At 50.5% G+C, this 17280-nt stretch overlaps 1 protein-coding gene across 2 annotated transcripts in view; it reads left to right on the top strand.

Annotated features, from left to right (window-relative positions):
- tektl1 (tektin like 1) overlaps nt 1-17280 on the top strand; it is a 111283-nt gene that overhangs the window by 81504 nt on the left and 12499 nt on the right. For both annotated transcript variants that reach the window (XM_072475368.1, XM_072475367.1), the window contains exons 4-5: nt 5689-5890; nt 14703-14869. In XM_072475368.1, coding sequence (XP_072331469.1) covers nt 5689-5890; nt 14703-14869 — 369 coding nt within the window. The remainder of the gene's footprint in view (nt 1-5688; nt 5891-14702; nt 14870-17280) is intronic.

Consider the following 17280-nt stretch of genomic DNA (forward strand, 5'->3'; position numbering starts at 1 on the left):
GCACGAGGTAGATGCAGAGTAAAGCTCCCTCTACGCTGTCCAATCAAACACCCCCAGGACAAGTACAGCACGGGGTTAGATACAGAGTAAAGCTCCCTCTACACTGGCCCATCAAACACCCCCAGGACAGGTACAGCACGGGGTTAGATACAGACTAAAGCTCCCTCTACACTGTCCAATCAAACACCCCCAGGATAGGTACAGCACAGGGTTAGATACAGAGTAAATCTCCCTCTACACTGTCCAATCAAACACCCCCAGGACAAGTACAGCACGGGGTTAGATACAGACTAAAACTCCCTCTACACTGTCCAATCAAACACTCCCAGGACAGGTGCACCATGGGGTTACATGCAGAGTAAAGCTCCCTCTGCACTGTCCCCATCAAACACTCCCATGACAGGTACAGCACAGGGTTAGATACAGAATAAAGCTCCCTCTACACTGTCCCATCAAACACCCCTGGACAGGTACAGCATGGGGTTAGATACAGAATAAAGCTCCCTCTACACTGTCCCATCAAACACCCCTGGACAGGTACAGCATGGGGTTAGATACAGAATAACGCTCCCTCTACATTGTCCCCATCAAACACCCCTGGACAAGTACAGCATGAGGTAGATGCAGAGTAAAGCTCCCTCTGCACTGTCCGCATCAAACATTCCCAGGACAGTTGCAGCATGGGGTTAGATACAGAATAAATCTCCCTCTACACTGTCCCCATCAAACATTCCCAGGACAGTTGCAGCACGGGGTTAGATACAGAATAAATCTCCCTCTACACTGTTGTATCAAACACTCCCAGGGCAGGTACAGCACGGGGTTAGATACAGAGCAAGGCTCCCTCCACACTGTCCCATCAAACACTCACAGGACAAGTACAGCACGGGGTTAGATACAGAGTAAAGCTCCCTCTACACTGTCCAATCAAACACCCCCAGGACAAGTACAGCACGGGGTTAGATACAGAGTAAAGCTCCCTCTACACTGGCCCATCAAACACCCCCAGGACAGGTACAGCACGGGGTTAGATACAGACTAAAGCTCCCTCTACACTGTCCAATCAAACACCCCCAGGATAGGTACAGCACGGGGTTAGATACAGAGTAAATCTCCCTCTACACTGTCCAATCAAACACCCCCAGGACAAGTACAGCACGGGGTTAGATACAGACTAAAGCTCCCTCTACACTGTCCAATCAAACACTCCCAGGACAGGTGCACCACGGGGTTACATGCAGAGTAAAGCTCCCTCTGCACTGTCCCCATCAAACACTCCCATGACAGGTACAGCACAGGGTTAGATACAGAATAAAGCTCCCTCTACACTGTCCCATCAAACACCCCTGGACAGGTACAGCATGGGGTTAGATACAGAATAAAGCTCCCTCTACACTGTCCCATCAAACACCCCTGGACAGGTACAGCATGGGGTTAGATACAGAATAACGCTCCCTCTACATTGTCCCCATCAAACACCCCTGGACAAGTACAGCACGAGGTAGATGCAGAGTAAAGCTCCCTCTGCACTGTCCGCATCAAACATTCCCAGGACAGTTGCAGCATGGGGTTAGATACAGAATAAATCTCCCTCTACACTGTCCCCATCAAACATTCCCAGGACAGTTGCAGCACGGGGTTAGATACAGAATAAATCTCCCTCTACACTGTTGTATCAAACACTCCCAGGGCAGGTACAGCACGGGGTTAGATACAGAGCAAAGCTCCCTCCACACTGTCCCATCAAACACTCACAGGACAAGTACAGCACGGGGTTAGATAGAGAGCAAAGCTCCCTCTACACTGTCTCCATCAAACACTCCCAGGACAGGTACAGCACGGGGTTAGATACAGAGTAAAGCTCCCTCTACACTGTCCCCATCAAACACTCGCAGGACAGGTACAGCACGGGGTTAGTTACAGAGTAAAGCTCCCTCTACACTGTCCCCATCAAACACTCCCAGGACAGGTACAGCACAGGGATAGATACAGAGTAAAGCTCCCTCTACACTGTCCAATCAAACACCCCCAGGACAGGTACAGCACGGGGTTAGATACAGAGTAAAGCTCCCTCAACACTGTCCCCATCAAACACTCACAGGACAAGTACAGCACGGGGTTAGATACAGACTAAAGCTCCCTCTACACTGTCCAATCAAACACTCCCAGGACAGGTGCACCACGGGGTTACATGCAGAGTAAATCTCCCTCTGCACTGTCCCCATCAAACATTCCCAGGACAGTTGCAGCACGGGGTTAGATACAGAATAAATCTCCCTCTACACTGTTGTATCAAACACTCCCAGGGCAGGTACAGCACGGGTTTAGATACAGAGCAAAGCTCCCTCCACACTGTCCCATCAAACACTCACAGGACAAGTACAGCACGGGGTTAGATACAGGGTAAAGCTCCCTCTACACTGTCCAATCAAACACCCCCAGGACAAGTACAGCACGGGGTTAGATACAGAGTAAAGCTCCCTCTACACTGGCCCATCAAACACCCCCAGGACAGGTACAGCACGGGGTTAGATACAGACTAAAGCTCCCTCTACACTGTCCAATCAAACACCCCCACGACAAGTACAGCACGGGGTTAGATACAGACTAAAGCTCCCTCTACACTGTCCAATCAAACACTCCCAGGACAGGTGCACCACGGGGTTACATGCAGAGTATAGCTCCCTCTGCACTGTCCCCATCAAACACTCCCATGACAGGTACAGCACAGGGTTAGATACAGAATAAAGCTCCCTCTACACTGTCCCATCAAACACCCCTGGACAGGTACAGCATGGGGTTAGATACAGAATAAAGCTCCCTCTACACTGTCCCATCAAACACCCCTGGACAGGTACAGCATGGGGTTAGATACAGAATAACGCTCCCTCTACATTGTCCCCATCAAACACCCCTGGACAAGTACAGCACGAGGTAGATGCAGAGTAAAGCTCCCTCTACGCTGTCCAATCAAACACCCCCAGGACAAGTACAGCACGGGGTTAGATACAGAGTAAAGCTCCCTCTACACTGGCCCATCAAACACCCCCAGGACAGGTACAGCACGGGGTTAGATACAGACTAAAGCTCCCTCTACACTGTCCAATCAAACACCCCCAGGATAGGTACAGCACAGGGTTAGATACAGAGTAAATCTCCCTCTACACTGTCCAATCAAACACCCCCAGGACAAGTACAGCACGGGGTTAGATACAGACTAAAACTCCCTCTACACTGTCCAATCAAACACTCCCAGGACAGGTGCACCATGGGGTTACATGCAGAGTAAAGCTCCCTCTGCACTGTCCCCATCAAACACTCCCATGACAGGTACAGCACAGGGTTAGATACAGAATAAAGCTCCCTCTACACTGTCCCATCAAACACCCCTGGACAGGTACAGCATGGGGTTAGATACAGAATAAAGCTCCCTCTACACTGTCCCATCAAACACCCCTGGACAGGTACAGCATGGGGTTAGATACAGAATAACGCTCCCTCTACATTGTCCCCATCAAACACCCCTGGACAAGTACAGCATGAGGTAGATGCAGAGTAAAGCTCCCTCTGCACTGTCCGCATCAAACATTCCCAGGACAGTTGCAGCATGGGGTTAGATACAGAATAAATCTCCCTCTACACTGTCCCCATCAAACATTCCCAGGACAGTTGCAGCACGGGGTTAGATACAGAATAAATCTCCCTCTACACTGTTGTATCAAACACTCCCAGGGCAGGTACAGCACGGGGTTAGATACAGAGCAAGGCTCCCTCCACACTGTCCCATCAAACACTCACAGGACAAGTACAGCACGGGGTTAGATACAGAGTAAAGCTCCCTCTACACTGTCCAATCAAACACCCCCAGGACAAGTACAGCACGGGGTTAGATACAGAGTAAAGCTCCCTCTACACTGGCCCATCAAACACCCCCAGGACAGGTACAGCACGGGGTTAGATACAGACTAAAGCTCCCTCTACACTGTCCAATCAAACACCCCCAGGATAGGTACAGCACGGGGTTAGATACAGAGTAAATCTCCCTCTACACTGTCCAATCAAACACCCCCAGGACAAGTACAGCACGGGGTTAGATACAGACTAAAGCTCCCTCTACACTGTCCAATCAAACACTCCCAGGACAGGTGCACCACGGGGTTACATGCAGAGTAAAGCTCCCTCTGCACTGTCCCCATCAAACACTCCCATGACAGGTACAGCACAGGGTTAGATACAGAATAAAGCTCCCTCTACACTGTCCCATCAAACACCCCTGGACAGGTACAGCATGGGGTTAGATACAGAATAAAGCTCCCTCTACACTGTCCCATCAAACACCCCTGGACAGGTACAGCATGGGGTTAGATACAGAATAACGCTCCCTCTACATTGTCCCCATCAAACACCCCTGGACAAGTACAGCACAAGGTAGATGCAGAGTAAAGCTCCCTCTGCACTGTCCCCATCAAACACTCCCATGACAGGTACAGCACAGGGTTAGATACAGAATAAAGCTCCCTCTACACTGTCCCATCAAACACCCCTGGACAGGTACAGCATGGGGTTAGATACAGAATAAAGCTCCCTCTACACTGTCCCATCAAACACCCCTGGACAGGTACAGCATGGGGTTAGATACAGAATAAAGCTCCCTCTACACTGTCCCATCAAACACCCCTGGACAGGTACAGCATGGGGTTAGATACAGAATAACGCTCCCTCTACACTGTCCCCATCAAACATTCCCAGGACAGTTGCAGCACGGGGTTAGATACAGAATAAATCTCCCTCTACACTGTTGTATCAAACACTCCCAGGGCAGGTACAGCACGGGGTTAGATACAGAGCAAAGCTCCCTCCACACTGTCCCATCAAACACTCCCAGGACAGGTGCAGCACGGGGTTAGATACAGAGTAAAGCTCCCTCTACACTGCCCCCATTAAACACTCCCAGGACAGGTACAGCACGGGGTTAGATAGAGAGTAAAGCTCCCTCTACACTGTCTCCATCAAACACTCCCAGGACAGGTACAGCACGGGGTTAGATACAGAGTAAAGCTCCCTCTACACTGTCCCCATCAAACACTCGCAGGACAGGTACAGCACGGCGTTAGATACAGAGTAACGCTCCCTCTACACTGTCCCCATCAAACACTCCCAGAGCAGGTACAGCACGGGGTTAGATACAGAGAAAAGCTCCCTCTACACTGTCCCCATCAAACACTCCCAGGACAGGTACAGCACGGGGTTAGATACAGAGTAAAGCTCCCTCTACACTGTCCCCATCAAACACTCCCAGGGCAGGTACAGTACAGCCTTCGGTACATATCAGAGTTTGTTATCCTAACACGCAGTCAAGTGAGTCTTCACACTGTCACTAGTGACCCGTGCTCCACTACCTGATCACAGGTTGGGTCTTTATGCCTCTTGCGAATGGTTTGGGAAAAACCTCAGTCGTCACTGACACTTTTTCTTTAACTTTCACCTTGGAGTGTCCAGATTATTTTCTGCTTGGCCGTGAACCTGTATTTCTGGATAAGATGTAGTCTTGGGAGCCTCGCTCGTGGCTAAAAATAATTTAAACAAGATGACGGTTACTCTATGCTGCATAATAAAGCAAGTCAGATGTGTAGTTTCTCCAGTCACTCACTCCTTCCATGATATTGTCTGTTTGTGTTCCCCTTCCAGAAACTGGATGCTGCTCGAAAGAAATTGCAGGAATGCTACAGGGAGCGAATGCTTGTGCTCGACCTGGTCCCTCAGTTAATGAGTCAGACCACCAAGGAGGCGAGAACCGATTGTCTGACCCCAAGATTGACCAAAGCATTATCAGAAGTCAGGGACGTAAACATCATGCCCTCACCGACACCCTTCGGCCCGTACACTTATGGTGAGGCACAAAGATGTCAAGCAATATGGGGAGTCCCATTGTAGAATCAGGGACACCAGTCTACTTAGCCACCTGTATCACAGTGTCAGGGGCACCGGTGGAGGCATGTATCACAATGTCAGGTATATAAATTCATGGAGATGCCTGTACCACAGTGTCAGGGACACCAGTTCATGGAGAGGCCAGTATCACAGTGTCAGTCCATTGGGAGGACTGTATATGCTGCCAGAGGCTCCAGTCCATGGGAGGCCTGTATCACAGTGTCAGAGGCTCAAGTATATGTGAAGGCCTGTATCACAGTGTCAGGGACACCAGTCCAAGGGGAGGCCTGTATCACAATGTTGGGGATATCAGTCCATGGAAAGGCCTGAATCACAGTGTCAGGGACACCGATCCAAGGGAAGGCCTGTATCACAGTGTCAGGGACACCAGTCCAAGGGGAGGCCTGTACCCCAGTATCGGGGACACCAGTCCATGAGGAGGCCTGTATCACAGTGTTGGGGATATCAGTCCATGGAAAGGCCTGAATCACAGTGTCAGGGACACCGATTCAAAGGGAGGTCTGTATCACAGTGTTGAGGGAAAAATTATACAGTTATCTGACTTTACCCTCACTCTTATGAGAAACCAGATGAAGACTCTTGGAGTTAAAAACTAGTCTTTATTTACAGGCTATAGCGAGGGCTCTTGACATTCTAATTTGGACAACAAAAAGCCCAGATTCAGGAATGGTACAGACTTTGAGGTTTGATTACAAGAAATTAGCATATACCAATCATTTGTTACTGGTTATCTATATCCAATCATGACTATCGATTAAGGTTACATCATGCATAGTGTGGTGAACATATTGCTGCTACAATTCACCACTGTATTGTATTGTATTATGTTGATGCCCTTGTGGGCTCGGCCTTTGGCTCCGCCCCCTCGGGGGTGGTACATAGATCTGCAGCCTGTAGGCGGCACTCAGTACAGAGCAGTCGCAGGCAGGCACAGATCTAGCTTATTGAAACCACTGTTCACTTCTACTAATCGTCTCGTGTGAATTGATGGTCGCATCAATTTAATAAGCTAAGATATCGCAATGGAAGCCGCCCTCAAAACTGATCGACTGGAACTCGACCCACAGGCAGCTGAAGCCAAAGGAATCTTTCACACTGGCTCTGCTGCTTTGAGGCCTACCTCGCCGCCGCCTCCTCGCCCGCCGTCAGCGAGACACAGAAGCTGAGTCTCCTCCAAGCCCGGGTGAGGCGCAGAATCTCTGTACTAATCGAAGATGCGACCATGTACGCAGATGCGGTTGTGATCCTGAAAAGACATTACGTGAGGCCAGTGAACGAAGTGTTTGCGCGGCATCTCCTCACCACACGGCGTCAACGCCCCAGGGAATCGTTGGAGGAATATCTACGTGACCTGAGGGTACTCACTCGAAACTGTAACTACAAGGACATCGCGGCCTCGCAGTACATGGAACTCGCCATCCGGGACACCTGTGTGGCTGGAGTCCGCGGAGTCCAACTATGTCAGACAGCGCCTGCTCGAAAAGTGCGTCCTCGACCTAGAAGAGACGGTAAAACTATCCACCTCATTAAAGGTAGCCTTCCGGAGCTTAAATGCCTTCCCCTCCGACCAAGCGATTTCCTCTTGGGCGCCGGAGGCACGACCATCACTCGACCCGAGGGTCTCCCAGGCCTGTGCCGCACGGCTGCCCGCCTAACCCGGGGGGCCACCTTGCTATTTCTGTGGCAGAACCAGCACCTCAGGCAGCGATGGCCAGCTCGGAACCCGACCAGCAGCGACTGCGGCAAGAAAGGACATTTTGCCAAAGTCTGCTTGGCCCGACCCAAAGTTCCAAAATCGCAGGCCCAACTCACAGACTCCCAGGCCCGCAGACCCCGAATTGTGGTTCCGTGCCTGCCGGTAAAGCCCCCTTCTGACGCGTCAACCGCCTCGTGCTATCCGTGGGGGCCGCCATCTTTAACCCTACCCAACACGTGCGACTCATGGGGACCGCCATCTTGGCCGCCATCTTCAACGCCACCCGACACGTGCAACCGACGGGGGCCGCCATCTTGGGACCACTCCGCTACCACCGACCACGCCGGCTACCCGCAGCTTGGCGCTGTCACTCTCGACCAGTCACGCCCAAGCACCTCAAAAACTCCATGATGACCGTTCGGGTCAATGGGCATGAAACGCCCTGTCTGTTTGACTCTGGGAGCACGGAGAGCTTCATCCATCCGGTCATAGTAAGGCGCTGTTCCTTCCAGATTTCCCCCGCATCCCAAACAATCTCCCTTGCTTCCGGATCACATTCAGTGCAGATCCGGGGGCACTGTGTCGCGAACCTCACGATCTTAGGGCGCCGAGTACGCCGATTTTAAACTCTCTGCCCTCTCCCATCTCTGCGCTCCTCTCTTGGTAGGACTGGATTTCCAGTGCAACCTCAGAAGACTGACCCTGACGTTCGGCGGACCCCTACCCCCTCTCACCGTATGTAGCCTCGCGACGCTTAAGGTCACCCCTCCCTCGCGCTTCGCGAACCTCACCTACGACTGTAAACCCGTCGCCACCAGGAGCAGGCGGTACAGTGCCCAGGACAGGACCTTTATCAAGTCGGAGGTCGAGCGGCTCTTGAGGGAGGGGATCATCGAGGCCAGTCATAGCCCCTGGAGAGCCCAAGTGGTGGTCGTCAGGACCGAGGAAAAGAATCGGATGGTTGTAGACTACAGCCAGAATATAAATCATTACATGCAACTCGATGCGTACCCCCTTCCCCGCATAGCGGACATGGTTAATCAGATTGCACACTGCCGGGTTTTCTCCATGGTAGATCTGAAGTCCGCATACCACCAGCTTCCGATCCGCCAGGAAGACCGACACTACACTGCCTTTGAGGCAGATGGCCGCCTCTTCCACTATCTCAGGGTCCCCTTCGGCATCACCAATGGGGTCTCGGTATTCCAAAGAACGATAGACCGAATAGTTAACCAGTACAGGCTGCGGGCCACATTCCCGTACTTGGATAACATCACCATCTGCGGCCATGATCAGCAGGACCACGACGCTAACCTTCAGAAGTTCTCCAAACCGCCCAAGCCCTCAATCTCACCTACTGCCCACTGCCCCACAAGACCTCGAATACTCAGTACCCCCATCTTCCTCAATCCAGCTGTGGCTTGTAAGGATGGGCGTGTATCGATTTGTAAGTATCAGTGAATCATTGAATGTTCACAGCACGGGAGGCCATTCAGCCCATCGGGCTGACACTCCGAAGGAACAATTCACCTTGTGCATTCCCCTGCCTTTTCTCCATAGTCCTCCTCATTCTTCCGCTTCAGATTCTAATCCAATTCCCTCTCTGACTGCCTCGATTGAACCTACCTCCACCCCGCACTCAGACCGCGCGCGCCCTCCAGATCCTAACCAGTCTGCGTGGAAAGGTTTTTCCTTTGTGACCATTGCTTCTTGCACCAATTAAATCTGCCCCCTCTAGGTTCTCGATCCCTCCACCAATGGGAACAGCGGCTCCCTCTCTACTCTGTCCCGAAACCTCAGAATGTTTTTTAAAATTTAGAGTACCCAATTCATTTTTTCCAATTAAGGGGCAATTTAGCGTGGCCAATCCACCTACCCTGCACATCTTTTGGGTTGTGGGGGCGAAACCCACGCAAGCACGGGGAGAATGTGCAAACTCCACACGGACAGTGACCCAGAGCCGATGATTGTTCTGGGGATGGAGTGAAGTGGGAGGGATTTCCTGCCTTGACAGTAATCAAAGACCTTTTTGTGTTTGGCCATTTTCGTTACGTAATGGTACCTCTTGTCCTTGCTTTCTTTTCCATTCAATTGACTGACCCTTTTACAAAGCCTTGCTATATGTATGACTTGCTCAGGCGGTCAGGATGGTACCGGGCTCTCGGTCAGATTAGTCACATGGAAGGTTTGGGGGTTGAATGGCCCAGTAAAACATTCCAAAGTGTTTTCACATCCCACGAGCCTTAATAATGACGTTGCATTCCTTCAAGTAACGCATCTTTGTGTTAAAGATCACACCAGATTGCATAAAGCATTTGCTTTTTAAAAATAAATTTAGAGTACCCAATTCAGTTTTTCCAATTAAGGGGCAAATTAGTGTGGCCAATCCACCTAGCCTGCACATTTTTGGGTTGTGGGGGCGAAACCAACGCAAGCACGGGGAGAATGTTCAAACTCCACACGGACAGTGACCCAGAGCCGAGATCGAACCTGGGACCTTGGTGCCGTGAGGCAGCAGTGCTAACCACTGCACCACCGTGCTGCCCCGGAACCCTCAGGATTTTGAACACTTCCATCAAAACTCTATTCAACCTTCTCCAAGGAGAGCAGGCCCTCTTTCTCTAATCTATCCACTGAACCCTGGAACCATTTTGATAAATCTTTACTGCACCCTCTCCAATGCCTTCGCCTCCTTCCTAAAGTGTGTTGCCCAGAACAGGCCCCAACCCTCCAGTTGAGGCTGAGCCAGTGTTTTGCACCATAACTGGTGACACGGTGGCTAGCACTGCTGCCTCACAGCACCAGGAACCCTTCTCTACTCCAAACTTGGCCGACTGTCTGTGCGGAGTCTGCATGTTCTCCCGTATCTGCGTAAGTTTCCTCCGAATGCTCCAATTTCCTCCCACAGTCGAAAAGACGTGCAGGGGAGATGGATTGGCCGTGCTAAATTTCCCCTTTATATCCAAAGGTTAGGTGTACTTACAGGGATAAGGCGAGGGAGTGGGCCTCGTTAGGGCGCTCTTTCGAAGGGTCGGTGTAGACACGATGGGATGAATGGCCTCCTTCTACACTATACGGATTCCATGATTAACTTCTTGTATGAGAATAAACTAGTTTGCATTATGTAGGAGTATGGAGCAGTTCAACTTGAGTATGGCAGGGTTCAGCACATATGGGTGTACCTAGGGAGGCTGGAGGATTTTTACAGATAACTTTAGAGTACCCCAATTCTTTGATTTTTCCAATTATGGGGCAATTTAGCCTGGCCAATCCACCCACCCTGCACATCGTTTTTGGGTTGTGGGAGTGAGACCCATGCAGACACGGGGATAATATGCAATGCAAACTCCACGGACAGTGACCCAGGGCCGGGATCGAACCCGTGTCCTCGGTGCCGTGAGGCAGCAATGCTAACCATTGCACCACTGTGCAGCCCTGGGTGGCTGGAGATGGAGCCGTTTTTGCAGTAATAATCAGAAGTGCGGTTGGCATGTGGCACAGTGGTTAGCACTGCTGCCTCACGGCGCCGAGGTCCCAGGTTCGATCCCGGCTCTGGGTCACTGTCCGTGTGGAGTTTGCACATTTTCCCCGTGTTTGCGTGGGTTTCGCCCCCACAACCCAAAGATGTGCAGGGTAGGCGGATTGGCCATACTAAATTGACCCTTAATTGGAAAATGAAAATAATTGGGTACTGTAAATTTTTTTAAAACACAAAAAAAATCAGAAGTGAAATGATACAGCACTGTGTGTGCGCGCTGCAACCCTCAGATGGAGCTATCCAATTAATCCACTGCCTTACAATTTCCCAATAGCTCTGCAATTTGTTTTGCATAACCAAGTGCGTCTCCAGTTCCTTGTGGAAAGTTACTGTTGTGTCTACTTTCACTTTCGTTTCAGGCAGTTTGTTCCAGATAGTAACTAATCATTTCATAAACAAGAGTTCTCCACAGCTCCCAACTGACTCTTGCCAACTATCTTAAATCTGCAACAATCCTCTGTTTACTGATCCTTCAGCAACAGTTTCTGCCTGTTTACATTGTCAAAACTTTTCATAATTACACAAGCTTAAAAATAAATCATTGAAAGGATGTACCATCTGGTCCCCATTTGTGGGGAGCAGTGATGAACGGCACTCACCCGAGGTCTCTGAGGCGAAGGGGATGAATCCCCTATTTCCAAGTCAGGGTGGTGAGTGACTTGGCAGGGAACCTCCAGGTGGTGGGGTTCCCAGGTATCTGCTGCTCTTGTCCTTCTAGTTGGTAGTGGTTGTGGGTTTGGAAGTTGCTATCGAAGGAACCTTGGTGAGTTACTGCAGATGTAGTAACTCTTGTAGATGGTACACACGGCTGCCATTGTTCGTTGGTGGTGGAGGGTTTGAATGTTTGTGGAAGGGGGAGAAATCGAGCGGGCTGCTTTGTCCTGGATGGTGTTGAGCTTCTTGAGTGTTGTTTGAGCTGCACTCATCCAGGCAACTGGATAGTATTCCATCACACGCCTGCCTTGTGCCTTGTACATGGTGGACAGGCTTTGGGGAGTCAGGAAGTGGGATACTCATTGAGCCTCTGACCTGCCTTGGCAGCCACAGTATTAATATGGCTAGTCCAATTCAGTTTCTGGTCAATGGTAACCCCCCAGGATGTTGATTGTGGGGGATTCAGCGATGGTAATGACATTGAATGTCAAGAGGTGATGGTTAGATTCTCCCTTTCTGGAGATGGTCACGGCACTCGTGTGGCGCAAATGTAACTTGCCACTTGTCAGCACAAGCCTGGATATTGTCCAGATCTTGTTGCATTTGGACATGGATGGCTTAAGTAACAGGATAAAAGATACTTGAGGGCTCTGGGAGCATCAGGCACATGTGCCAAAAACCAAAAAGACATGAATTGGCACAGGACTGAATGAGGAAGACCTTTTAAAAAAATAACGCAGCTTTCACAATCTCACTCCCAAAACGCGTATAAGCTAATTAAGAACAGGACTTACTCTAAAATGTAGGCAGCTAATTTACACACAGCAAACCCCCACAGACGGCAATATGATGTTGACCAGAGCATCTGTGTTTGCAATGTTGGTTGAGGGATAAATATCAGCCAGGGACACCAGTGGAATCTGTGCCCTTCTTCAAGATGGTGGCCATGTGACATCTTGCAGACCCCTTGAGGCAAAAGGTGGGTTAAACCTCTCGTCCAAAAGATGAAATCCAGCAGTGTGCTGGGTGGGAACATCGGTGCTGGAGTAGGCCATTCAGCCCCTCGAGCCTGCCCTGCCATTTAATGAGCTTATGGCCGATCTTCTACCTCAGCACCACCCTCCTGCACTATCCCTTATCCTTTAATATCGTAGGTGTCTATAAATCTATCGAGCTCTGCTTTGAGCATGCTCAGTCACTGAGCCTCCGCAGCCCTCTGGGGTGGAGAAGTCCAAATATTCACCACTCTCTGAGTGCAGAAATTCTTCCTCATCTTAGTCCGAAATGGCCGACCTCTTCATCTGAAACTGGGTCCCCTGGTGCCACACCTCCTAACCTGGGTAAACATCCTCATTGCATCTGCCAGGTACTTTGTAATTACAGGCAGCCATTGTACTTACAATATATTTGGCTTCTAAAATCCGTGTCTTAAGTCGAAACATCGTTAAGTTGGAACCAATTTTCCCATAAGAACAATGTTGTAAATGGGGGATTGGTTCCTGTAGCAAGGCCCGATCCCCTATTTTCATCAAGATAACCCAGAATTTTGTACTCAATCAATTATCTACCTTGTGTTCCCCTGTTATGTATTTTCGTTTTCTTTTCTTTTCATGTACTAAATGATCTGTTTGTGCTGCTCGCAGAAAAATACCTTTCACTGTACCTCGGTACATGTGACAATAAACAAATCCAATCCAATCCAATACGATTTGTCAAACTCCCTGGATCTGATGGTTTGCGTCCTAGGGTCTTCAAAGATTTTGAGGGGGTTTGACGAGGTAGATGCTGCGAGATGTTTCCCGCCATGGGGGAATCTACAAGTGGGGCATAGTTTCAGAGTAGGGATCCTCCAATTTCAGACCAAAATGAGGAGAAATTCATTTTCACTGTTGCTTCACAGCACCAGGGATCCAGGTTCAATTCCCGGCTTGGGTTACTGTCTGTGCGGAGTCTGCACGTTCCTTCTGTGTCTGCGAGGGTTTCCTCTGGGTGCTCCGGTTTCCTCCCACAAATCCCGAAAGATGTGCTGTCAGTAAATTGGACATTCTGAATTCTCCCTCAAGGTACCCGAACAGGCGCCGGAATTGGTAACTAGAGCATTTTCACAGTAACTTCATTGCAGTGTTAATGTAAGCCTACTTGTGACAATAAAGATTATTATTATGAAATAGCAACATTAATGTATCTATGTTGTAAAAAGCAATCATATTGACACTAAAAAAGCACAAAGTAAAAAGACATCTAGGAATATAGTACTGTACTGTGCACTGAGTCAGGGAAATGGTCGACACACAACATCGATGCACTCGTATGAACATGTTCCCTGGCGTGATGTCGGAGAAAGCATTGTAAAGTCAAAAACGATGTAGGGAAATCAAAACACGGTGCCAATTTATAAACGTTGGAAGTGTTGAAACTCGAACGTCGTAAAATCGAGGGCGAAGCACTGGGTCCAATAACTCATCACCTCCTGTGTACCCACTGCCCATACATTGGCCCATTTACTGGAGTCAGCTGTCAGTTCAAACCTCACTCCAGAGACCTGAGCACAAAGTCTAGGCCGATGCTGCAATGAGGGACTGAGGGGCGTACCGTATTGTCCAGAGCAGTGGGAAGGAACCAGATAATCTGGCCCCAATGGGATCTTTGTGAGTAGATTGATATTATTCCAATGGCCGCTGATTTGGTTGTGTTGGCGCTCAATAATAAGTGATCGAAAGGACATTTCTGCAAATCCTGTCACTTGAACTTGCGTTGAGGATGAAGGTCAGTGAACAGCCTAACTCTCATTGCCCGTGAGTCTGGACACTGTTGGCGCTTCCCATGACGCCGGAGTAATGATCAAATTTCATCTTGTTTTAGCCTGCGACAATGCGATGAATAAAGCGAAAAGCATCGTCACGGAGTCCAGGCTTCTGCGGGAGAAGAGCGACAAGTTTATCGAACAATCGATTGTCGTCATTAAAGGCGCACAGAAATCGGTAAATGACGGCCTCACTCAGAAAATGGCAGAGAACGTGGCCATGACGGTATGAATCAGTTTACCAGAGGATATCTATTTTTTTTCTTGTAACTTCTGTGTGCTGTTCGTCCTCCCCATCTCCTTTTTGTTCCTGTTTGTTTATACAGCACCTGCTGTGACCTCAGTATGTCCCGAGAGTTCCAGTGAAGTACTTTTTGATGGGTATAGTCAGTGCTCTAGTCAATGTTCTCTACAAACCGTGCCTCTTACAAAGGAAAATAAGAGGCAGCACGATGGTGCAGTGGTTAGCACTGCAGCCTCACAGCGCCGAGGTCCCGGGTTCGATCCTGGCCCTGGGTCACTGTCCATGTGGAGTTTGCACATTCTCCCCGTGTTTGCGTGGGTTTCGCCCCCACAACCCAAAGATGTGCAGGGTAGGTGGATTGGCCACAATAAATTGCCCCTTAATTGGAAAAAATGAATTGGATACTATAAATTTATTTTAAAAAAGAAAGAAAATAAGGGCACTTTGACTGTGGGGGTTGGGTGGTGGGGGAGAGGGGGTGTTATTTTGGTGGTGACCATAAGAGTGGGGGTGGAGGATAGTTGGGGAGGGCTGCGCAGGCTTAAATAAATCATCCGCCTGCTGCAAGAAAGAAGTTAGAGGGGTCATTGGTTATGGTGGGGAAACACGGTAGGGCAGCACGGTAGCATTGTGGGGGGGCAGCACGGTAGCATTGTGGATAGCACAATTGCTTCACAGCTCCAGGGTCCCAGGTTCGATTCCTGGCTTGGGGCACTGTCTTTGCGGAGTCTGCACGTTCTCCCTCTGTGTGCGTGGGTTTCCTCCGAGTGCTCCGGTTTCCTCCCACAATCCAAAGATTTGCGTATGGGTGCGCATGGAGGTGGCCTCATGCAAGGGCACAAGTTTGGGGGCGCTGGTAACTGCGCCTCTGCCGTTCCCGCCGGCATGGTACTCCACCGGCCCCGTGTGGGTGGCAGCCCTTAGAGTCTGGGGGCAATGGAGGAGATATGTGGGAGCACTGGGAGCATCGGTCTGGTCCCCAATTTGCGACAATCACCAGTTTGCCCCGGGGAGGATGGATGGGGGTTCTGAATATGGCGGCGAGCGGGGATTGAGAGGGGAGCTTTCTGAGAATGAGGGCGCTGGAGGAGAAGTTTGCATTGGTGAGGGGAAACAAATTTAGATATCTGCAGGTGCGGGACTTTCTGCGTAGACAGGTATCAACGTTCCCGCTCCTACCACCAAGGGGGTTTCAGGACAGGGTAGTTTCCAGGAGGTGGGTAGGAGAAGGGAGCGTCTCTGACGTTTACAAGAAACTTATGGGATCAGAGGAGACACAGACCAAGGAGCTGAAGCGCAAGTGGGAGGAGGAGCTGGGAAGAGAGATAGAGGATGGTCTATGGACTCTACTCAACGCGACCGCAACATGTGCCAGGCTCAGCCTGATTCAATTCAAAGTCGTTCACCGGGCCCACTTGACAGTGGCCCAGATGAGTAGATTCTTTGGGGTGGAGGACAGGTGTGCAAAATGTACGGGAGGACCAGTGAACCATGTCCACATGTTCTGGGCATGTCCGAAGCTTAGGGGATTTTGGCAGGGGTTTACAGATGTCATATCCAAGGTATTAAAAACAAGGGTGGCATTGAGTCCAGAGGTGGTGATTTTCGGGGTGTCGTAAGATCCAGGAATCCAGGAGGAGAAAGAGGCGAACATTCTGGCCTTTGCTTCCCTGGTAGACTGGAGACGGATACTATTAGCTTGGAGGGACTCAAAGCTCCCGAAGTCAGAGACCTGGCTATCGGACATGGCTACCTTTCTCTGTTTGGAGAAAATCAAGTTCACCCTGAGAGGGTCACTGTAGGGTTTGTCAGGAGGTGGCAACCATTCATCGACTTCAATACCCCTGGCAGGCGTCCACTGGGGTCTCTGGGGCCGGAGGCCCCGGCTCACTTGTCATTGGTACATGCAAGCCGTGCCGCCCTGTCCCATGTGCTGACTGTGCGAGCGGCGTCATCAGAGTGGTGGAACTCGGGGGAGCTGCTGGGCCACCGTTGCCACTCCAAGGGACAGGTCTGGGTTGGCACTCAGTGCCCCCTCCTTCTGCCCAGTGCCCTTAGGGCCCTGGGATCCACCTTGGGATGGATGGGGCAGCTCGTCCGAGCCTCAGCTGCCCCTGCATCATCTGGCTCCGCTAGCCCTAGCGGTTCCCCATGGTCCGCACCATCGTGTTTATGCCCTCGGATATGCTCCTCAGTGACTGGGACATGCTCTGCAGAGCCCCAGCAATGTCCACCTGTGACTGGGAAAAGCTCCGCAGTGCCTCGGCCATTCCCATCTGAGAGCGAGACATGTCCCGCAGAACCTCATCAAGGTCAGTCTGAGACTTGGTGACATCCCCCAGCGAGGTAGACATACTGCCGGGACCCTCAGCCATGGACATCACCAACTGCAC

Source organism: Scyliorhinus torazame, chromosome 14 (genome assembly GCF_047496885.1).
Source record: "Scyliorhinus torazame isolate Kashiwa2021f chromosome 14, sScyTor2.1, whole genome shotgun sequence".
In the NCBI taxonomy this organism is placed as follows: domain Eukaryota; kingdom Metazoa; phylum Chordata; class Chondrichthyes; order Carcharhiniformes; family Scyliorhinidae; genus Scyliorhinus; species Scyliorhinus torazame.